The following is a 26,082-nucleotide window of genomic DNA, read 5'->3' on the forward strand; positions in this document are numbered from 1 at the left end:
TGACAGTGTTGATGCTCCTTATACCGAAAATGAAACTATTCTCCCCGTATGAAGAACGGGTAATCTGCTAGTCTTTAAGAATAATCAACGGAAGTTTCACATGTTATATTCTTTAATATATTTGTCGCTGCTCAAATTTACGCACTTATGCGGTGTATGTGTGTATATGTAAAGAAAATCGTTTCTCTTTTTGAGTTCTTCGAAAAGTATACAAATAATAAAGAGGTATTTTTTATCAGAAAACTAAAAAGTAAAATTAAAAGATGTTGCTTTAACTATTTTTCCTGCTAGCGAAATACGTTGTATGTATAGATGCTGCAGACACGTTACAGCAAATAAGATTAGCATCAGGCGAATAAATAGTTTTTAAATTACATTATCCGGGTTTTGCCAATATTTCCGAACAAAAGATTTTTTCCAATGGGTTCAAAATTTACAAAAATTTACACAGCACAAGGAAGATTGAATTTTTGGCGGGCTTATTTTTGCACGTAGAAGATTGAAATTTTGCACAAACATGCAGTCCATCGAGTAGTATTTACCAGATTTTTTCTTCAGATTTCTGCGTTAAAACAGGGGGGGGATCCAGAGGGTCAAAAAGTTGAAAAAAAGCATATTTTTACCCAAAAATCCCGTTTTCCCTCATTTTCCCGCCTTAGATACATGATGGAGACAAGTGAATGGTACCGCCTGAAAGGCAGTTCTATTCTGAAAAGAATCATGTGCGACACATGGCCCTAGGGAAATTAGGGAAGTGTCAGGGAATTTTTACCAAAATATACTTCTGTATAGGGGAATTTTGGACATTTTCAGTATTATTTTTTGCGGGCTTATTTTTGCACGTAGAAGATTGAAATTGTGCACAAACATTCAGTCCACCGAGTAGTATCTACCAGATTTTTTAAAATCAGATTTCTGCGTTAAAACAGTGGGATACAGAGGGGCTAAACCTTGAAAAAGGGAAATTTTTACCAAAAATCCCTTTCACGAGATTTTCCCGCCTTAGATATATAATGGGGACAAGTGGATGGCACCGCCTGAAAGGCAGTTCTATTCTGAAGAGAATGATGGGCGAAACATGACGCTAGGGTAATTAGGGATGTATCAGGGAATGTTTAAAAAGTTCCCTCTGTATACGGGAATATGGGACATTGTCGGTATTTTTTTTTTGGCAGGCTTTCTTTTGCACCTGCAAAATTGGAATTGTGCATAAACATTCAGCCTACCGAGTAGTATTTACCAGATTTTTTTCAGATCTCTGCGTTAAAACAGGGGGGTCCAGGGGGAGCTAAAATTTGAAAAAAGGATATTTAGACCCAAAAAATCCCGTTTTTCCTCATTTTCCCGCCTTAGATACATGATGGAGACACGTGAGTCATACCGCCTGAAAGGCAGTTCTATTCTGAAGAGAATGATGGGCGAAACATGACCCTAGGCTAATTAGGGATATCTCAGGAAATTTTTTACCTGAGATTATGGTGTTTTACGGTAATTAGGGCATGGTGGGAATTCCTGATAAAATTTCTCTCGTCCTTGGTATTCAAGATAGAAACTTGAAATTTGGCACACACATTCAGTATACCAAGTACTATTTCTCAGAGTTTTTAGATGGCTACGTTCACACAGGGGGGGTCCAGGGGGGCCCAAAGTTCGAGAAAAAAATTTCCCTCCGAAATTTTCACTTTGACATTTTTTCCAGCTTCTGGTTTATGGTATGAGCATGTAAGTGGTACCATTTGAAAGTCAGCTCTATTCTGAAGAGAATGAGGTATGAACCATGATCCTAGCATAAATAGTGACGATGCAGTAGCTGCTTGACTGAAAGTCTAAAAATAGCCCAAAAACACAAGATCCCAAAAGGGTCAATGGTCACCTGGCAATACATTCGGTCGCAGACAAAACCCACCGAAAAGCTTTAATGTCTAGAACAAAAGTCTACTAGATACATATTTTATGATTAAACCTTAAATACACACTCTATGTACGAAAACGATGTATACATTAAAAGCTCAATAAATTTAAAATTGAAAGGACAATTAAGTTATTCAGTATAATTAGTAGTTGATATGTAAAAGCGTAAAAATGAAATGAAATCTTTGAGTTTGACGTCCCAAGGTTATGCCGGATAGGCTAAAGGAGACGGTGATGACGAGAAATGAAGAAAATGAAGTAAGTGGGGGAAAACAAAAGAACCCCGAGGAAACCCACGCACACGGTGTTTGTCCACCACAAAGTTCACATGGCAGGAGTCGAGATCGAACCAGGGCCCAATGCACCAGAGGTGAACTCTCTATCACTGAGCCGCCGAAGCCCGATGTATAAGCGGAAAAAATAAACATATGTAACGATCACCTACGATCAGGACAGTATACAATGTGAGAATGAAAAAAAAATCCAATATTAAACAAAATAAAGCTGTGTTTTCCTACAAGTTAACAAGAAACCGTTGGAAAAGTTTCCGTGGCTGCATTAAGACATGGAACACAAGCTAAAAATTAACTTCCCAAGTAAAATTTAGTTACAGAAAGTAGTTCGTGACCTGAAAAACCAAGAACAGTAAGGAGTATTTAAACTTCGGGTTTTGAGGTCACGGAGGTCTTTCTCGGAGGGCCCTACTGCACGTTTGCCGAGGAGTTCTTGATTAACAAGCTGCCTCGATTTCGGAAGAGAGTGGCCCAGAGTTCAATTCAGTTTTATTCAGCTCCATAAGCCACGCAAAGAGTTTGCTGTGGGCTGTGACTGTTGCCTACCTCAGAGGTCCTGAGATCCATACCGTTCTATATAGCTACGCAAAGAGGTTTGCTGTGGACTACCACTGATGCTCTCTTTAGAGGTCAAAAGTTCGATCCCGACTACGTAGCCACACAAAGAGGTTTGTAGTGGGCTCAAACCTAATTGCTACTCTAGGCTTGAAAGAGAAAGACGTGATGCATCTAATGAATTGTAGTGCCTATAATTAGTATGCAATTAAAACAGTTATCGTGGGATATAAAAAGAACACGAGAAGCTGACTTCCAATACGAGGCCGAAACGTGTAAGTAGCCAGTAATGAAATTTAATGCATAAATGATAGATTCACTCTTAAAACAGTTCTAAGCGATATAGCCCAAGGCTTATCTTATGCCTGGCGTGTTATTTCAAATCATTTTGCTAATATGATAATCTTTGTAAGTCAAACAAAATATATATTATTTTAAACTCTGTTAAACTAACTTTTGTGACACACAGAGTTTGACCCTGGTTTAGCAGATACGCAGTAGTGACCAACAGATTCCCTTTTGTTGTATGTATATCTTATGTAAATAAACAATCATCATCATTATATATTTTCTCCCTTATTCCATTTTGCAATTGTTAAATAAGATTAACAAAAGTTTGTAAGAACTAATAGCGTTATATTAACAAAGGTTCACCAAGTAGTTTATAAAATAATTTCGTCCTTATTTGATGGAATTGCAGGGGCTTATCGCCCATCCTTGTTAGGAAGAAGAAGCATATACAGTTTATTGCATTGCAGATAGCATACCCTACATGGAAATTAAATTATAGGTCACACTCTATCACTGTACTACCACACCAAACTAGTAATATTCCAAGACAAGAACCATTGTCTTGTTCTACAAATAACACTAGACTAGCAAGTGATAACACAATACGTGTACAGAAACCAATACATAGTCATTCAGGGAGTAGCCAGTAAGTTATTCTAGAAGGCCTTGATTTTTACAAACTAAAAACAAATCTAAAGTTTCTTTCAAGATTATGAAACAATTAATAACGCATAGATACATACGTATTTCAGAAGTGCATATTATTATTATTATTATTATTATTATTATTATTATTATTATTATTATTATTATTATTATTATTATTAGTAGTAGTAGTAGTAGTAGTAGTAGTAGTAGTAGTAGTAGTAGTAGAAGTAGTAGTAGTATATTTCATATATGCTACATTTCTGAAACTTGAGTTTTGAGAGTACGTGAAGTTAAAATCAAAGGTTATGTTACGGACGGCAAATGATGGCTTAACACCAAAAACACATTCCTGACCGGGACCGGGGGTTAGTCTGTTTTATGTTTACTAAACGTGTTTAATAATTACAGCAAATGAGGGATGTTTATAATAGAATGTGAAAGAATACAGTTTTAAAAGAATTAAACTACGTCAACATGTTAAAATAATTAAAAGAACCTAATTAATTAGCCACTTTGTACTCTCATTTGCTTAACTGGAATAACCGAGGCATAAAGGAAAAGAGTTTTCTGCCCAAATCTTATAAGCAGTGGGATATTTTAATATTATAGAAATTGACCCTCCTTCCCCTTAGAAGTGTAATTTTCAAGATACTGAAACATATAGTATTTTATTACTTTTAGTTAAAAGTTCAAATACCGAGTTTCACGCATCTAGCTTAAACAAATCCTTCCTTAATTTATTTACATATTTTCTGAGTAAGTAATGGGGAATTCGAACATTAAAAAAGTGCTCCCTTTGCTCTTTCCTTTTTATGTGTTCAATTTTCAGTTTTTTTTTTAACAGGAAAGATTATATGCCAAGTTTCATTTTACTAGCTTCAAAAACTTGCGAGATACACTACCCTTTAAAAAAATCTTGCCCCACCCGTTTTACGATACTTATTTCCAAAAATTCTTTCTTATGTCCTGCTTTCATAAGAAAATTATATTTTATAATTAAAATTTAACGACTCTACTTGTAGTAGTATGCCCAAAAAATCACTCATCTTTACTCTTTTATATAAGAGTACAGAAGATAAATAAAGTCAAACAAATGGATTTCCATGAACAGTTTCCGATTTCTTATAACTACCTGATTCGTACATTTCCCACAACCTGTGATTTTAAATTTACGCTCTGTCAAGGTCCAGGTTTCAAAAAGGAACTAACTGGAAATATAATAATATTATGTATTTGTGTACATGTGTAATATGTATAAATTTATTGTCTTATTGAAGCTTTCGTAATCTGGAAATAAACTTTTGATTTGCTTTTAATATATAAAAATCATGCTCCCCTAGAAAAATTTGCAGGCTACACCCCTAAATGACTATGTAGTAATTTCTGCAAAAATGGCACAGGACCTAAAATTTAGGTCTAATGCCTATATTTTTAGGACTTGTGCCATTTAAGACTTATTAATGTCACCCACTGTATTGCATAATAAATGTTCTTTGCTCAATTTTAAATTTACTGCGTTCTTTATGTATACAGTTGGTATTTAATGTTCACTCGTGAAATGTCTAGTGAGCTTTTGTCCTAATTAAGTAAACTTTGGTGGATTTTTGTCCTACTCTTAATAAAATACGCTCCGCACAGTATATATTGCAATTCTGAATGTTTGCTTGGTTTCAGAAGTCTGGTAAAATATGCTTTTTAAACATTTTTTAATTATTTATTTATTTATTTATTTTTGTTTCAGGAATTTGTCTTGGGATTCTTGTATCTCCATTCGAAAGAAACGAATTTCTTAACAAATTATGTAATTAATTCTTAGAATGAAATAGGTTGTATTATGTAATTCGTGTATAAGTGCAGAACAGATAGTGATAATAACGATCTTAGTAGTACAAATATAGCTGTTACTGTTGGAATTAGATACGTTCGTAACATTATTGCCAACTAGTTGCTGCATCGTCCCAATTTCGTGTGGTGGTGGCGAATTTCAGAACTAAAGCAAGTGAATGATAAAGGCACAAGTCCTAAAAGGCACAAGTCCTAAAAATCATATCGCGGCAGAAGTCCTAAAGTGCAGAAGTCCTAAAAGGCAGAAGTCCTAAAGTGCAGAAGTCCTAAAATGCAGAAGTCCTAAAGTGCAGAAGTCCTAAAATGCAGAAGTCCTAAAGTGCAGAAGTCCTAAAGTGCAGAAGTCCTAAAATTTAGGTCTAGTGCCCATATTTTTAGGACTTCTGCACTTTAGGACTTCTGGATGTCACCCTTGGGCCGATCAATTGCAATTCTTTAATAATTATTGACTTTCGTTAAACGATAATTGGAATAAAGCCAAACGTTGAAGAAGTGTGTCCGTGTAAAATGTTACAAAGAATGCAATAGCTATTTACAGTTTGTGTTGCTTAGCGGCTCCACTTTCACTATAGAGGATTGCAGGCATTATGCGGTAAATTGAGCTCTGACCTTGACCCTCACTGAACTCAAAATATAACAAGAAGGGGTGGGAATGTTTTGCCTGTCGCTAAATAATATTGTCATCTACACTTTATGCTAAAAATCAATTAAGTTAGATTTTTGTTGCAAGGAATGGAGTTTTTGTTCTCTCAATGACAGACAAAGTTGTAGGAGACAATAGTACCATCCGGGAGGCAAGCATCAGGTTGTGAACCAGAGTTTAGAAAATGTTTCTGAGGGTTAGGTCAAATTTAGTACTAAACTTTGAGAAAGATTGGGGCTCGAGCTAATTTTTTAAAAAATTTATCGGGCCGAGGTCGGGCCGAAAACTTTTAAAATTTATCGGGTCCGGGCCGGGCTTGGGCCAAGAATTTTAAAAACTTATCGGGCCGGGCTGGGCTCGGGCCGAAAATCTCCAAAACTTTTTCGAGCCCGGGCTGGGCCGGGCCTAGGTACGTTCGGGCTGGATTGGGCTCGGGCCGAAAAATTCGGCCCGTGCAGGTCTGTAGTGCATGGTACCGGTTGGATACTTAAACGAAAAACGAAATGAAATCTTGCAGTTTAACGTCCCACGATTATATCTTTAGACTAAACGAGACGATGATGAAGGAAAGTGAATGATGATGGAGAATTGGTGGAATGAGAACTTCCCCGAAAAAAATGCACGGATACAATGTTATCCACCACAAAGATACTTGGATGGGAATCGAACCAGTGACCCCACGCACGAGAGATAAGCGCTCTACCGCTGAGCTACTATGCCTTCCTTATAAATTCTTGTAGATCAATTTCTTCAAAATTTCTGTCATGTTAGACGTACGACACGTAATAATTGGAAGTTAAGTTTTTGAAATTAGGACGTAAGAGAATCTGAAATTCTATATTAGCATCTACAATCTATAGACCACTAAGTATATATGCATAAAGTATGAGTATATATTTGGATACGCTAACACAATTTAAAATAGAGCAGATACAAAGCAAGTTCATACATTTTCTCACATACAAAATTATAGGACTTTACGCAAAATACGAATCGTATGACAATTTTCTTGATAACTTTACACTTCATATACTTGAACAAAGACAGACGTTGAAATAATTCCATTTCTTACACAAACTTTTGCATCTGCAACAAAATAGACTGTACAGACATAATTGCGAAAATAATGATCCATTTTCCATTCCTCAAAACGCAAGAGAAATAGTGGCTTGTTCTACTGCAGGCAGGCAGTTAAAGTGCACTATATATATCACCTTTATGGAGAATTTGTGCTACATACATTAAAATCAGTAAGAGCTATGAAGATGTAGATATATCTTATTGTTCCTAAAAGTCATTCAAAAAACTAATATTGAGTGTACTGTAAGAAAAAAGTTTAAGTAAAATGTATTAGTTTAATTTAATATTCTATATTCGAGCATCAGTATCATTATAAAGTACTTTAATTTTTCTATTCAAGTTTTACGTTATAATCTAACATTATGTATTCAAGCTTCATATATAAACACTGTGATTGGGCAGTAATACCTGTTGTGTTGAAAAATAAGCAAATAAATAAAGGTGGCTTAGTGGTAGAGCGAGCGCTCAATGCTGGCGTACGGAATTCCTGGCTCGATCCTAGTTCTCGGTAAGTGGGTTTTGTGGTGAGTAAACACCGCGCATCTGGATTTTCTCGGGTTCTCTCGTTACTTTTTAGTTTCGTCATTTCACCGTTATCATCCATCTCATTATCACCGCCTCCCTTAGCCTCGAGGCATAATTGTGGAACATTAAACTAGAAACAAAACAATGTTTTACATATATATACCTAGGGTATATAGGCCACCATAACAGTTGTGTAACTTCTGATAAGTCGGTCAAACATTCTTCGCAATTCTGAATGTGTTAAGTCAAAATCATCAGAAAACACAAACTGCTTGATGATGAGCAGTGGACAGACAGAATCGAGAAACATCAGAAGTCAAAGAAAAACAAATAGTCAAAAGTTATAGATGGATCATAGTACCGGAAAGCCATTTTACAAGGCAGAGTACCCCGATGTAACAAGATTGCACAGACATGGAGACCATTGAAAAAGAAGCGACACGAATTTTTTTAAAAATATTGGCTAACAAGTGCATTGAAAGGGTCAAATAGGCGCATAAAAATAGAGCCAAAATGAGAAGGTTACATGTACGAAATACTACCCATAGGCGACGCAAGGCAATGAGATAGAACACACCCATGAAAAAAAAATAGAACATCCGGAAATGGACCAATTATGTGTACAACATTGTCACAATGTGTTACAGAAATGAGTGAAAAGGGTGAAAAGGAGCAGGAAGAAAGAAGAAACGAAAACAGAAAATACTGATTTTGCTTAGGATGCATACGTCGCGCGTATGCGAAAGAGACGCAGATTCATCTCAATGCAAGAAGATGAGAGAACACGCAGGAAGAATGCAAACGCCGTTCGCATAGGCAGCCAGCGAGACAGTACTGCGCAATGGGTTGCATACATCGCATAATGGGAACAAAAATGCATAGCACAGTAGAATGTAATAGCAGGTAGTCCACATGTCTAACAAGGAGGGTGTCCGAAGTGTAAATCTCAGATTTCAAAAATGTTTGTGCAGATCGTTAGGGGGGCTCATAGAATAAAGACCAGTACAACAAATTTCGGCGGAACACCATATTTGGGTGGGGCAGTGACCCATTTGCGATTTTCGGCTTTCGTAGTAAAAAAAGGCCTTTTGATTTGAAAACTGACTTATTGTTGTCAACAATCGTTATCATTCGTCTTCATTTGCATAAAGATACTTCAATTGTGGGTCAGGGATCCCTATGTGTGTGGGGAGATCCGCCTCACAAGTGTGATACATGTTCCCCCTTCATTTTGACGAGCTGAATTCAAATATGTAATTAAAAGTTCTTTGTGGAGCACGTTTGCGGCGCAGGTCTCTCGCAGGCTGAATCACAAGTTGAAAGAGAACTGAAGGGCTTGAAATAGAAGCTTGGCAGAATCAGTGCTTACTGTATGGATTGAAGCCAAAAGAGATTTCATGCCTGTACATGACATGGATGTTCGGAAATGAGCAATTGAAAAAGCGAAAGAAATTAATCTTGAAAACTTATCTTAAGGGTTCCAAAAGTTCCTGCACCCGTTTTAAACGGAAACATAATATTGTGTAGCGAGAAATAACAAAATTCGTGTCGCGAGCAGACGTTGACACTTCACAACAAATAGAAATTTCAGCCATATCTTTCCAGCTAGAAGTCAGGGATACGTTACCGGAATTCAATATAGACAATACTTATAATTCCGATCAAAGTGTTTTTGCAATGGAACTGCACTATAATCGTATGTTAGGTATACAAGGTGAGAAAAAAAAGTAGAAGCTTCTGCACAATCCAAAAAGGCCTTATCTCATAGCTATACAATAATACCCCTTATGTCTGCTAGTGGAAAATTAGTTGGGCCATTATAGATTGTATTCCCAGAACCGACAGGAAAATTTGGAGCACAGATCAAGAAAACTTTATTCCAGCCCCCAAATGTTAAGGTTTCCTGCATCAAAGTCTGGAAAGATGGGTAAGCTGCATTTGGAGGAGTGGATCCGTGACGTTTTGGTTTCTAACATAGGGGACAAAAGTGTTTTGCTTGTAGATTCATGGTCATCTTTTAACGAGAAAGAGACGCAGCAACACATTCCAGACGAGAAAACATTATGTAAACAGATTCCACCGGGAGCAACTTGGGCTGTACAACCACTGGATATTTGGGGCTTTAGAATATGGAAGAATTTTGTACGGAAAATAAGAGATTTCGTAATTTTACATCAAATTGATATACAACTTCACAACGTAACAACATTATAAAATTGCAATCGCTAGTTTATGAACAACTATCATCGCCAAGGTAGCATGATGTGTTCAAATATAGGTGGTATAAATCCGGATATGTAGATGCGAGGTCACCAGAATTTGTTAATCCAGTGAGTTTCTAATTTTCCTTAAACGACGCCATCATATGCGATGAGTGCGAAGATATAACACTCCTGAAATGAAGTTGGTGCTGCAAAAGTCTTTGCGCGGTACACTTTTTCGAGCAGTTTCATTTCTGTAAAACATACAATACATAAAGTAAGCACGAATTCTGCCAAACTTCAGCCCTTCAGTTCTATTTCAAGCCATTCAGATATCTTTCAGCTTGTGATTCGGCATCCCAGAAACAAGGTAGAGACCTTGTGCCGCACATGTGCTCCTCAAAAAAACTTTTATTGACATATTTGAATTCACCTCGTCAAAATGAAGGGGAAATATGTATCACACTTGTGAGGAGGACCCCAGTGACGGATGTAGCCCGGGGCCGGGGGACAGCTCCCAGTTTTTTTTTAGTGACAAAAATAATGGAAGCTATTATTTATATATTCTTGAAAGTTTATAGTAAACTCATGATACAGTATCACAGCCTGGGGTCAGCTTCCCCCAGTTTTTACCTTCTATATCCGCCACTGGGGGCCCCCACACTCAGGGATCTTTGACCAACATTTGAAGTATCTTTACGCAAATGAAGGCGTATGATAACGATTGTCGACAACAATAAGTCAATTTTCAAATCAAAAGGCCGATTTTTACTACGATAGCCGAAAATCGCAAATGGGGTACTGCGCCACCCAAATATGGGGTTCCGCCGAAATTTGTTCTGCCGATCTTTATTCCATGAGCCCCCCTAACGATCTGCAGAAATATTTTTGAAATCTGAAATTCACACTTCGGACACCCTCCTTGTAAGATAAACAGGAACAGTAATATCAGTACCACTCATGAGTATCAACATTAGGTCACTACGAAAATACGCGTCCAACATAACACTAACAGTAACACTTTTGTTTTTGTGTTACTACTATCTACACACATTTTACGTTTCCAACGTCCGTCCGTGTCGCTTCTTTTTCGATGTTCTCCATGTCTGTGCAATCTTATCACAATTGTCGTCTTACACGTGGGTACCTGCCTTGTTAGTAGGCTCTGAAAGTGCCAGTGTAAAAATATCTCCTCCGAGTCAGTGATGAGTATGGAATCGTGTTTACATCAATCTTCAAGATGGATTATTCTGCGCTTGTTTAAGTTTTGCACTATTAGATCTTGCCCGTACCAACTGATTGCATACCTAATAAGATATTTATGAATTTCAGAAATTCTAATGAATTTCTTGAATGAACATTTCGATATCACAACAAATATGTTTAATTTTAATTTAATCTATTTTTATTTTTATTTTTGCAATACATATACAAGTAGCGTCAATTACTCGGTTAGTTAAAATAATTCGCTGGGTTAAAATAAGACAAATGAGTAATATGTTCCGCTAGTCAGTCACATTTTACTATTAATGAAGCGCTCTCTGATATAGGTCATTTTCGAACATTTTATATATATCCCCCTCTCCCAAGTTGTGGGGCTGAATTTAAATTTAAACGAAATCGGAAGTGTCACTGTCAATATCAGCGACCCCGGAAATTGTAGACTCGACACTAATATCGGTCATTCTCGATCATTTTTAAATATCTTCCCTGTCCCTCTCCTATGTTGCACCGTCAAAGTGAAATTATAAAAACACTCCCAAACCCAAAGCTCATCTATGTGGCAAATTTTATGGAGATAGGTCACGTTGTTCAATTATTTTTAAGTTTTATTTATTTTTACATATGTATCTCCTCCTCCCCCTCCCCTAATCTTGTACCGTCAAAGTGAAATGATAAAATTAATTCTAGGCCCCAACCTCATCTATGTTGAAAATTTGATCGAGATCGGTCGGATAGCTCAAGAGATATGAAGTCACAAAACACAGTTACTTTCATTTTTATATATATATATATATATATATATATATATATATATATATATATATATATATATATATATATATATATATATATATATATATATATAGATATATATATAGATATATATATAGATATATATATATAGATATAGATAGATAGATAGATAGATAGATAGATAGATAGATAGATATAGATATATATTTCAACAACTTACTTGAAAAATTCTTCAGCGGGGCTGGTGGAGAAGTTTGATGTTACGTTTCCGGTTGTACAATTATCTGTGTTCCAAGAATTCCCGCAGCTCGTCCATGGTAGTTCTGAGCGGAAAGAGGCGAAGAGGTAGTAGACAGCCCAGCCAATGATGGTGTTGTAACACATTCCCATGTACACATCGATCAGGCACATCGCATAACCAACTCCTACAAATAAATAAAAACAACAAACGTTTATTTTTAAAATATGAAATATAAAAGACAGTGGTATTAATGAAATTCAAGATTTATACCCAAGTTGTTTAAAATACATTTAATTTCCATTGTCAAAACAGTTATCCGTTTAATTTATAAAGATTTTGCATGCTTGGCCAAAAAGAAAAGTAATTTAAGAAATTATTATTTTTTTTAGAATTTAATATGGGTGCCACGTACAAAAACCAGTGATTCATGTTGCCGTAGCAAAAATAAATCAATAAATAATAAGAATGTGCGGTCAGTGCGAATCACCTTAGCTGCCAAGTGAGGTATTAGTACAAAGTATACATGTTTCTGTGTATTTTTGTGAATTACAAGTGCCAGGAGTGTATCCACGGGGGATTCACTGAGTCCACACCCCTTGCAAAACTTCCTAACTCAACATACATTTGTATATTTTCTCAATAAAACTACTTGTTTAACAGAGTAATAGTGATGTAGCATGAAAATTTGATCTTAAACTTGATCTGCTCTTTCTCTTCTAGAAACAATCTAGTTCTCTAATTTTATCTGAAAATGTAGATGAAAGTATTTTATAATTGCTGATCATCTTTTCGGGTACAAAATAATACCCATTCATTTTTTTCTTCCAATAAATATTAAGTAGTTCGATCTCCAACTTTCCCTCCAGGATTTCGCATCCTACTTGAACGTGTCAGTACCATTCTTAAATACAAGTATGTTTTTCTTTTCGAGTAAAAATTCTGAAATGTATATATATATAAGGCAGTACGAAAAAGAAAGCAAGGTAAAAAAAAGGATGTGACAGCGAGAAAGCAAGTTATATCTTGCTGTCAATTCGGATCAATGATTGGTCCAATCAAGCTTTCTAAGCATTCTTCTAAATCTTTCAATACATTTCACGTTCTTTAAATAATGAAAAAACAAAAAAAAAAAGCAAAGATTCTTCTGAAAGAAATTCATAAATTGCTTACAACGAATAAGTTTCGTATTTTCTTTTAGCATTATTTTTTTTTTAACACCCTTTCTGCTCAACGATTGTATTTTATCACTCCACTCCCCTTTTCTTCCTTAGAGGCAGCACTTCTTTTGTTTTTTTTTTTGGTTTTCTGCTAAGTTGTGTGTCAGTTTTTTCTTTTTTTGTTTTTTTTTTTTTCGTGAGAAGGATGAGCAAGGAACTTGTTGCTTCTTGCCTTTCAGTTCCTTTCTCCAAGCGATAACAAAAGTTATTAGGAACACAAACTGGAGAATGAAAAAGCAAACGATATCTTCGGCACACTTTGACAATGATACCAATAAGTCACGCTAGGTGGAAGTGGGAAGCAAAAAAAGAAAACGAGTTCGCGTTACATAAAGAAATAGTTCCTGAGAAAAGAAAAGAGAAGGGTGAAGAGAGATAGCTATCACAGTTAAAAAGATAGAAAGAAAGAGAATAAGAAATCAATCATTGCTATGATAATAATAAGTAAATATAATTTCTGTTTTAGCATTTAAATGGGTTCAGCTACAGGACTTAGCAATTTAATCTTAATCAACTAAAGTAGTTTTTTTTATATATAAATAGGTTAAAAAAGTATTTCTCAAACTGTGGTCCTCGAGTTATTTCCTTGTGTCCCTGTTAGATTGAACGTTAGTCCAAGAATGACAGACAAAAATACAGAGTTTCTACTGATCTGGAGAAATCTATTTCCCTGACTTCTCCCTTACCTTTGGCAAAACTTTCATGACATAAGAAATAAATAACGGTGAATATTTATATATGTAACATTTATTCTATAGAGATGAATAATAATCAATTGCTCATACGTATATTCCACTTACCATTCATAAAAATCTGAGCAATGTTCCATACTGTGATCATTAATGGTGGGCTAAGCTGAAAATGGTGTACAGTGAATATTAGAAAAAATATATTTTATAAAATTTGCCTGATTTTCCCAGATTTCCAGTCTTTTCCCCTGAGTTTCCCTAACTTTCCTGATTTTCCTGACCAGGAGGAACCCTGAAATAAAATTCAAGTGAATTGCTTACAAAATGACAGCTATGGCCTCTGCCAAAAATTTCGTTACAAATATAAGTTAAAGTCCTATGCCTGTCCATTGACAAATGATGTTACTCTAAGGGTCGAAGTGGGATTAGCATCAGAGTAGCATACTACAAACGTTATTACTGATGGTCATATAGGGGCCGATTGTGAACGAACATTAACCGTATATAGTATAGAGGATACATATGGAAAAAGCTGCTGAATAAGAAGGGCGTATGCTACCGGAAAATCAATAGTTGGCACGGGCGTATCTCAGATAATGTAGCCTGCCAATATCTGGCGAAGTCTGCGAGACTTAAACTATAAACGTCAAGGGCATATGCAAACAATGTTAAGGCATCGAGATAATATAAAGTTGTTGCGTGTTTTCAGGTGCACCGCGGAAAGATGGCAACTCTGCTTGGATATGAAGGACAATTATGCCGAGCTGCTGTGATTTTGTTGACTTACGGTGTCCTCTTTGATATTATAAACACTTCATCTGAATTTCTCCTCACAAATGGTTAGGGACTTCTGTATATGGTGAAGGGGTTGATGTCGAATATATGTGAACGATTGATTGATGGAAGTTCTACGACATCGAAAGATACTGCAATATGTAACCAATTGAGGGAAAATGTAAGTTTTTGATGTTTGATGCTTGGGATGGGTTAATGGGGATGTCAGCACCGAGGCTATTTGCCCCGTCGCGAAGGTGTAAATTTTTGTTTTAACGTGAAGACACAAGTCGATACATGTATGATTCACCGAAGGCTAAGCATTTTTAATAATTGAATGCTTGAGAAAATACAATCATGGTCAGAATGAGACTTCTAGAAGACATTGTTTGCTACAAAATATTCTCATAATATTAATTCATAATAAAAATCCAATGTATAACATCGTTGACATATACAGTTTTATACGAACAGGAAGAAAGGAAGATAGACAGAGTTTCAATATTTTTACATACTGTACTTTAACCTTCAATGGTTGAATTACATCCTTAAATCTTACAACCTTAATTTAAATGATTTCCTGACGTCATAAAGTTAAAATATTTTGCACACCGACTTAAAGTTAGGTGACAATACAATATGCCATTGTTACTTATATATATATATATATATATATATATATATATATATATATATATATATATATATATATATATATATATATAAGTGTGATTTATTGTTTGATTGTACAGATCGATATAAGGATTTTCGTACACACAAACTAGGTTTACTGTTGAGTACATACAGCAAAGCATTAACATTTCAGTTCCAACAAAATTTCAGATTTTTCATATTTGAAAATATCAAATAGAATGAAAGCTATTTTAAAAAAAAATACTTTTTAAAATAATTAAAAACAAAATAAAGTGAATCGTACTGAAAAGTAAGAAAAAAAGTGTTTTCAAGAAAATTACTTTTCAAAAACTTATTTTCGAGAAAATTACTTTTCAAAAAGTCTATTTTCAAGAAAATTACGTTTTCAAAAGTCTACTTTCAAGAAAATTCCTTTTCCAAAATCTATTTTCAAGAAAATTACTTTTCCAAAATCTATTTTCAAAACAATTACTTCTCAAAAATCTGTTTTCAAGAAAATTACTTCTCAAAAATCTGTTTTCAAGAAAATTACTTCTTAAAAATCTATTTTAAAGAAAATCAGTTTTCAAAAATCTATTTTCAAGAAAATCAGTTTTTAAAAGTCTATTTAAAAAAATCCTTTTTAAAAGTATATTTTCAAGAAAATTACTTTTAAAAAATCTATTTATGCATGACTAGAAATTAAAGCATGAGGAGTATTCTCATATACACAATAATTTGCTTTACATGAAAATTGAAGAATTTATAAACTGATTTGATTCCATATGCTTTCTCATAGATTTTTTGGAAAAGTAATTTTCTTGAAAACAGAATTATTATTGTTTTACTGTTTAATATGATTTGTTTAATTTTCTTCGTTAATTTCCTAAAAGAAAGTATGTTTCTAAAAATATTTATTTTATGTTACTTTAGTTTTTCAGGTATGAGCAGTGTTTTTTCTTTAAGAAAAAGACTTGGTACTCAGCATGAATTTGTTATTATAGTAACTTCCCGATGTACAATTGTTATTACAGTTTTAACATATCTCCCCATGTGCTCTCGTCGTCCCTAGATCGCTTCTGTCTTCTAATATCATCTGCAAAATGACAATCTTGACAACAACCGTGCAACCACATATTCGCATGAGTTAAATGATATGAAATGAAATCTTTTAGTTTAACGTCCCACGATTATGCACTACGATGATATTACGGCAAGTGAATAATGGAAAATTGATAGAATTAGAATGTGGGAGGGAAAAGGAGTATCTCAGGAAAATTCCACGGACAAGATGTTATCCACTACAAACTTTATTGGCCAGCGATCGAACCAGGGACCCCATGTACCAAAGGTAAGCGCTCTGCCACTGAGCCACCGTGCCCCTCTTGCTAGGGTTAAGGGGGCAGACTACTAAATATTTTTCAAAAGCTAACAATTTTTCTTTTGCCAGTTTTTCGTAAGGGAAAAGAGATAATGAAATACAGGTATAACTTACCTCAGTAATAGATAATGTTATTCTTCACCCGAAAATACGAATCGGAAGAATTTTCAGTGTTGCCATCCATAGAAATTAAAGTGTGGCCAGAATTTGAATTACCCAAAAATCTAAGTTATGGCAGCGACTAGGAAAATGAACTCAACGGCAATTGATGACTTATTATGCTATTTGTGTTCTTTGTTAACTATTTTTTAAATAATGTTTGTATTTATTTTGTAATAAAGAGTACAAAATAAATAATTTTTAATTATCAGTAGAATTAAAATACAAACATTATTTAAAAAGCAGTTAACAAGGAACACGGACAGCATAATAAGTCATCAATTGCCGTTGAGTTTATTTTTCTAGTCGCTGCCATAACCCAGATTTTTGGGTAATTCAAATTCTAGTCACACTGTAATTTCTATGGATGACAACACTGAAAATTCTTCCGATTCGTATTTTCGGGTGAAGAATAACTATCTATTACTGAGGTAAGTTATACCTGTATTTCATTATCTCTTTTTACTTACGAAAAACTAGCAAAAGAAAAATTGTTAGCTTTTGAAAAATATTTTGTAGTCTGCCCCCTAAAACAGCGTTGTACTTTCCTGATGAAGAATAGTGCAAAAGATTGTCCATCCAAGCAAATATGACTTAGGTGATAGTACTGTAAGGATTCATCTATGAGAATTCCCAAATACAAAGATTGTTTTTTCATTCTCTGGAAGATATGCAACTGGGCCTAAAATATGATTTCGAGAATGTAGGAGTTTCCAAAACTTTAATTTCTTGAAAATATTTCCGGAAACTACGAACTGAGTCCCTTTCATTTCAACTTAATTTGCATAATAACTTTCTAATTTCATCTTCAACAAATATCAGTCGAGGATTTTCTGGACGATACTAGGAATCTAAAATTTTAACATAGCATATGGATGCAAATCAGTGGTTTGTCATGTTCTTAAAGAAACAAGCTTATAACATCTTCTTTTCAGACTTGTATGACAAAAGCTTTTTAAAAAACTAACTAGAGAAGTCACAATTTTTTGACAACTTCAGAAGAAAGATTATAGTACTGCATACCACTAAAAAAGGAAGAAAAACGCTAGGTAGTATAAATTAACTCCATATGTCGTCAAAACAGGAGATTGGATTTAGAGAAACATCTTGAGTAAAGAGTTTTCATCTAAATCTCTTTTCAGAGTCAAGGAAAGGAAACACTTATCATCGATTAAAAATTCTAAAAGAAATATCAAGAAAAAAAATGTTCAAGATGCAAGTAAGATCTTGAATCACCGACTGAAAGTTTGTTGTAACTCAAGCTTCAATGTTTTGCTACCAGGTGTCGTGGAGGCAGTTTTTGAAGGGAACAAGAGAGCAATTATACGAGGGATTCTCTGTTCCCTTTTGTATCCCCTCCTCTTTCATTCTTAGGAGAAATGGGAAGGGGGTATATTCTCGAGAACTAATCTAATCGGGAATCGCTTGCGAACGCTACCAAGTAAATTAGGTTTATCACGAAGAAAGGCTTAACTAATTGCCCGAAGCGAGAGCTGAGAAACGGAAACTTTGTATTTTTTTTTGTTTGTTCCATATTCCCCCTTCCTACATTCTTGATTCCCTTTCTCCACCTCTTTTGTAGTAGCTAACTCTGTCATCAAAACAAGTTTTGAACGACAGAGTCAACAGGTAAACACTAATTCCCAGTTCTCGAAATTCTCTCTTCTTCCACTTTATATATACAGATTTTCCTTTTTTTCTCCTTTTATTTGACAAATTTGTGAAATTGATTCTTTTTTTTTTTTCGATCTGAGAACAGAACTTTCCCGAACTATCGACTATTTAACGAATTCAATATTGTATTTAGTTTATATCAGTTTTTGATCAAATTGAATGACTTAACTTCTTAATTTTTTTTTTCTAAAATGAAAACTTAAGCATGTGGAATACACACACCATCTTGATTTAATACGTTGTTAAAACAATGCACAATTAGAGAAAATATAGTATAACGCTATGCTATGAATCAGTCGTAATAACAAATTAAGTAAATAGAGTATAGCTTATTTATACCAGTGATGGGCAAACTTTTTTTTTCAGTAGCTATCTAAAGACGAAAGAAAATACTTTAGGAGGACCTTTCGATTCGTCTCTTCCTCCGTCCTAATAGATTTGTTGATCCCTCTGTCGGCTGGGGACTCAGTACTTCAGATGATGTTAATCAAAGGATCCTGAACGATTCTCACCACTGATGAGAAGGCCTCTCACCTCTGATGATTGTCGGAACTCTTTATTCCAACTTCAGAAAGGAATCGGATTGACTTCGGTGGAACTAAGAGACGTATCAATTCAGGAGAATCAAAAGACAGATTCACTTTGTGCAATTGACGGATTGAATTAGTGGACTTGATTGGTGAAACCAGAGGACGGAATCAAACAACAGACGGTTTGACACAGTTGATTGATGGATGTGAGGGGAATCAAACAAGCAATACTTTAGAACCAGAGGACATTGTATGACAGAGAGGCAAATAATGAACTGAGCATGTCAAAAAAAAAAAAATTCTCCTTCGTTTTTGACCCTTATTTGTATGCAATATCTCCTTCTATGCTTCTACAGTACTTATTTTCTGGTATACCCCAAAATCTCGCGGCCAAAACATTGCCGACCAAAATTTCACATGGCCGAAACCTCGGTACTTAAAACCTCGTGAAAAAAAGCGTGAACAAAACATCGCAGGGCAAAGTCTCGCCTGGCTAAAACATCGCGATCCAAAGTCTTATGTGGCTAAAATTTCGCCACCCAAAATCTCGCTGGACCGAAACTCATAGGCCGAAATCTTGTATGTACAATACCTCGAAATAACAATATATAGTATAAGTTTATGAGGTAATTCTAGAATGCTTAATTTAAACACTAGAAGCAGAAAACCTGACAGTTCAAAATGAATGGATATACAGTATAATCTAAAATAAACCCAAATAAGAAGAAATCTTATTCATCGAATCTATTTCAGTTAAAAAATTTGGTGAGATTGTACTGAGAATTCCATCGGGGGTTCAAAATTTTTACCAACTTAAATTTACCAAATAAAATTAAATTCTATGTGCTTACCCACTGGGAAACGAATCCAGTACCACGATCACCAAAGGAACACGCGCTGGCCACTAGACCAGCGAGAAGGGTTACACTCAAATCGACATTGTCTGTGTCAACATCACCCAAAAGTGACTGAATCTTATAAATGATTTTTTTGTCTACTATACTGTACTCAGATTTATTTTTAAATGGCAGAAAAGCGAAGATTTCTGTGCTAAATACGTCTGAATTGAGGATAGTTCCTGTCCGTTACGGAAAAGGGAGGAGGAAAAGATTATCCGTGTCAATATCTGAGAGTTTTCATGAAAGAGAGAGATCTGTCCCGTAATAATGCATGTGTTCTTACCTGAATAAAAAAATCTGTCCATGTTACGGAGGTGCCCATTAATGGAGATTTAACTGTATATGGGTACAAATATACGAGTGTATATTAGTGTATATACATACAGCGATATTTTGAATATTATACATTGAAGAAATGGCGAAATTTCGTCCTACATGATTTTGGACTACGGGTTTTTGTCCTAGGCGAGATTTCGTTCGCAAAATTCCGAGCACCCGAGAGTTTGGGCTATGAGGTTTTGAGCGGTGTGGTTTTGACCACGCGAGATTTAGACTCGCGAGGTTCTGGGCGGTAAGAATTTGGCCACGCAAGGTTTCGGGCGGGAATTTTTGACCACGCGAGATTGTGGCTGCGAGGTTTCTTTACCCAAATCTTATTTTCCCCCGTTCCTACCCAAAACAACTTTGCAATAGCTTCTCAGTTGATAAAAGTGATTTGAATAGTTTGGCTGTAAGGGGGAGATCATATTCAACTGTATGGAAACTTGAAATTGTTCAATTAATCGGAAACAAAGGATTCGATCTGGCCCAGAGAAAAGTTTGAATTATTATTTGGAGGAATCAAGTTGGACAACCAAGGATGTTGGAATCATACAAGTTACCGGAATCACGGGATTCGATCCATGGAAACGAGTCCACATTTGCAATGAATTGAAAGAAATGGATTCCGAAAAATAACCAAAATATCCACCACTAATTCTAACATTAGGTTTCTGTAGGTGATCTGTAGGAACATTGCAACTTCTTTTGAAGCGTTCTAATAAAGCACACGACTCAGATATGGTGAAGGATACACCACCAGGATCCCAGGCAGCACGTCATCCATCAGGACAGATACAAACTGACATCTTCACTGATTGGTTTATATTCTTCCTGGATAAAACTAAATACCTACACCAATGGTATCCAACTTTTCGATACTCGTGGACCGACACGAAACAAGGATAAACGTTGGGGAGGGAGGAAGAGAAGGGCGGCAAAGTACAGACACTTTATTTTGTTTAAATGTTTTATTCTTGTATTTATTATTAACAATGTTTATTACTCAAATAATGATGAACGCAAAAATTATATATTTTAGTGTACTACTACATCCATTAAAGGGAGTTAAAGTAGAGTTAAAGTATTTTCTCTCAAAGGACAATTTTATGGCCTCATTGCGACATTTGTTTCTGTTTATTCACGAAAATAATCTCGATTGGTGGATCCAATATTGAACCTACTAGACGTAAAGCGGAATCAACGTCCAGTTAGTTTCTATATTTTGTCTAAATGGCACAAACAACAGAATAAGTTGTTTCACATACGCAGTTGATAGTCACTAACAATTTCAAAGCTATTCAGCTAAGATGGTGAATATAATTTCGCAGATTGCTATCGGTCTGCGGATCAGTGGTTGAAAAAATCGCATTATACACACACTCATATACAAGATATTGCCTCTACAAGATGCAATTTCTCGATAAAACTTCCCGCGCATGAGCACTTTATACCTACGTCTTTTGGTAAACCATTGATATAATTACAAAAACATTTGACCATCTTTACGTTTGCTTGTGAGTAGTTAAATGCCTGCCCCGATTGAGAATCATACTAACTGTAAAATACATGTTGTGATTCGTTTTCTTAGTGCTAAAGGCGTGAAAGTGGATGGAATTAATTCCCAGATTAGTAAAGTATATGAAGAAAACATTACAGCTGATGGAATGATATGAAATTGGGTTAGAGCTTTTAAAGATAACCGCGCGAATGTTCAAGATGAGGAACGAAGTGGGCGACTACCTGTCATCACTGAAGACTTAGTGCAGAAACTTGACGAAAAAGTGAAAGAGAAGAGATGTTTTACGAATTCGCCGTTATCTGTTATCGCTCATAACGTTGTTCTGTCTATTTGTTTGTAGGAGCTTAGTGTTCCTTTCCAGCAACGAGGCGATGTGAGAAAGGGATTTACAGCTTATATTAAGATAGAATCCGAACAACTGTCATGCATTCAATGTTACCTAATTGGGAATCGAGCCCAGAACCACGAGCACCAAAGTCACTAGATCAGCGGGGAGTTCTTTTGAATTTATTGATACAGTAAAGAAAACTAAGACTCATGAGGCTGGGTCATTTTAACAACTCCTGATTCATAGCCTACGTACTAAGATAATCAACATTTTTTTAATGTGTCGTGAGTACCGGAATGTTGAAAACAAAGACGGTAAATTATTTGAAGCTACATAAAAGACCATCTTATGCATATAGTGTAAACTTGAGAATTTCGATGAAGATTCTTATTCTCTATATCCGTTCTCAGTAATCCTAGTTGTCATCATTGAGTTACGAAATACATACTTGAAAACAAGATTTCTTTTTAGAATATTAATTTTGTGAATATTACAAAATTATGTTTTTTAAAGTAGTAAGACAAGGCTTACTAAACAACACTGCCAAAAATTCATCTAAGCTCTCTTTCTTTGCAAACTATGTCTAAACATGAAACGAATTTCGTAGTCAATAACCACACAAACTTTATTTGTGGTTCCAGGAAGAAAAAAGCATCAAGGGCTTAGTTTTCCGGTCATATTGCCTCTTTTGAAATAAATAAATAAAATACCTTCGACTTTTATATTGAGTCAGTCAAGATTTTTTTTTATTGTTTACTTTTTATCTTCATCTCTCGCGTGTAACGTGACTGGTTCTCCATGACTACCAACAGCATCTTGTTTTGCAATATTTTATACTCCTTCTTTTTAGAGGCTGTTCGTTGTCATTTGAAATTACAATCTCATTAACCAAATGGACTCGATCTCCAGTGTGTAACCTGTCACTCGACCATTTGTCAGAGAGAGCCATTTTTCTTAGTTTTACACCAGTTTCTTTACAAGTTGATAGACAGAAGGCTTTTAACCAATCACATCGTGTGAAAGATATTAATTAGCATTCTGTTGTTTATTTCTCTCTTTTTATTCAGGGTAAGAGAAGAAAGGGGCTGTTTGTATTTTCGTATAGTATTATAATTCATAATTTATCAGGATTCAAATCTTAAGATGCATGTTATACCAGATTAATTATTTATAATGGCCATCAAATCATTTCTCTTGTTAATAAGGATAATATTTTAAAATTTTCACCTTCTCTCGAGGTTATTTTCTTAGTTTACATCCCTATAAATTACATTTTACTAATTTTTAAAATGCATAGACTCTCATATAACAAAAGTCGCACTTTATATATATATATATATATATATATATATATATATATATATATATATATATATATATATATATATATATATAAAACCTCATAGCCCATACATGTGTTCCACTTATCACTGAAATTAAATTTAAGTCCCTCCCGAAGAGACGACGTTATCGTCTGCGGAAAACAGTAAAATATATATATATATATATATATATATATATATATATATATATATATATATATATATATATATATATATATATATATATATATATATATATATATATATATTTTAAAATGCATTAATAGCAAAACTTCCCAAAAAGCAAGCATGTTTACAGTAAGTTTAAGTTTGCCCGTAGTTTTCCATGATAGACTTAATCTTAGAAATTCTCTTCGTGTATGGCTTTGCCAAGTGTAAATTTCAAATCATGCCTGGAGTGCAGATAGCTTTGACCTCTGTATGCTTACAAGGGAACATTTTATTTTGATAGTAGCATTGTCCAATCAAACAATGTGCAATCGATAGAGGAGTGAAGAAAAATGAGAAATCCAAAGTTTTACGGGCCGACACCCAGAAACACAGAAGATGCAGAGGAAAAAAAGATCTAGACCCATGCGAAGATAGCAATGCAGAAGATACACTGATACAGAAAGAACTTCAAAATGATTAAAGTAATTAAAATGACATTTACGCAACAGTATAGTAAGCAAACATTGTATCCACAGACATGCTCAATAACATCATATGTAATGCAGTGTTGCCAACGGAGCAAAAAATTAAGTTTTGTTAAATGGCGCGGAACACAATTTATAACATCTAGAAAATCTAATTATGAATAGAACCTTACCTGTGAAGTCTTGATATACAGTGTTGCCACCGTTTGCAAACCACTTGGTTATCCAAGGGCATGGATCATTTCAGCTTATGTGCTGTGTTTTGGCACTATTCTGACATTTTCCTTTGGCAAAAAATGCTTCGACACTGTGCTTCGTCCGTTATTTTTGTACTTCAGTGCTTATATTCTTGTTTGAGGCCTCATATTTTGGTTTCAACTAGTTCGAATCATGTACTATATATATTCTTCTACATCCGAGATTCATATTGGAATTCATATAGGCCTATCTTCAAATGTTGGCAACACTGTGAATCACGACTTCACAGATATGGTTCTACTCATAATTAGATTTTCTAGATGTTATAATTTGTTTTCCGTCTATTTAACAAAACTTCATTTTGTGCTCAGTTGGCAACACTGAATTACATATGATGTTATTGAGCATGTCTGTGGGTACAATAATGCTTACTATACTGTTGTGTAAATGTCATTTTGATTACTTTAATAATTTTGAAGTTCTTTCTGTATCAGTGAATTTCTGCATTGCTATTTTCGCATGATTCTAAATCCTTCTTTCCTCTGTATCTCCTTTGTTTCTGGGTGTCGGAACGTAAAATTTTGGATTTCTCACTTTTATTCACTTCTCTATCTATTGCGCATTGTTTGGTTGGGCAATGCTACTATCAATATAAGATGTTCCCTTGTTAGACCAAATGTAAGAGTAAAGGCTGCGCAAGAATGCTTGTGTGTTAGACATAGCCTTAGAGGTTCTCTTTGTGTATGGCTTTACTAAGTGTAAATTTCAAGTCATGCTTGACAGCTGTGTCAGTTTAATGCAATTTTAAGGCTATTCTTATATTATGTATTATTGTCACGTTTGAAACAAGCTTGCAATCGAGGAACTAGCAAGTTTTTCTATAGCCTCGGTTAGGTCTGCAGCAATGTTAAGGCAAACTTGTGCAAGCCTACAGACTCGGCCTTGAAGATTTCAGTAAGGCTATTAAACCAAATTTTTAAGGTGTTTGGTTGGATGTCCGTGTGTCCGTTCATTCGGGGGACAAAAGATTTCAAAAACTACTCAACCTGAATTTTGGCCAGGAAGTAGAAAATCAAAAATTAGGAATCGAGGTCTTTGATAGAAAAAAAAAAAAAAAAACAATTTTCGGTTTTAACGTTGGTCATAATAGAGCATATTAACAGACGAAAATAATATTCACGAAGAAATTAAATGTCGACTAAAAGCAGGGAATTCGTGTTACTATTCAGTTCAAAATCTTTTGTCGTAGCGAATTCTGTCGAGGAATTTGAAACTTAAAATATACAAAACGATAATCATGCCTGTTGTTCTGTATGGTTATGAAACATGGTCGCTTACTCTGAGGGAAGAATATAGACTGAAAGTATTTGAGAACAAGATCCTGAGACGAATATTCGAACCCAAGAGGAACAGGAATGGGGAATGGTGGAAATTTCATAACGAGGAACTACATAATTTATACAGTTTACCCACCATTGTTAGGGTCATCAAGTCTAGGAGGCTTAGGTAGGCGGGTCATGTAGCTAGAATGGAAGAAAGTAGAAACGCTTTCAAAGTCTTGACTGGAAGACA

At 35.0% G+C, this 26,082-nt stretch overlaps 1 protein-coding gene across 1 annotated transcript in view; it reads right to left on the minus strand.

The window, feature by feature from the left end:
- Window positions 1-26,082, minus strand: part of SerT (Serotonin transporter) — a 159,830-nt gene that overhangs the window by 108,983 nt on the left and 24,765 nt on the right. The window contains exon 2 of the mRNA XM_081771026.1: window positions 12,190-12,394. Coding sequence (XP_081627152.1) covers window positions 12,190-12,394 — 205 coding nt within the window. The remainder of the gene's footprint in view (window positions 1-12,189; window positions 12,395-26,082) is intronic.

Source organism: Thermobia domestica, chromosome 9, assembly GCF_964235325.1.
Source record: "Thermobia domestica chromosome 9, izTheDome1.hap1.1, whole genome shotgun sequence".
In the NCBI taxonomy this organism is placed as follows: Eukaryota; Metazoa; Arthropoda; class Insecta; order Zygentoma; family Lepismatidae; genus Thermobia; species Thermobia domestica.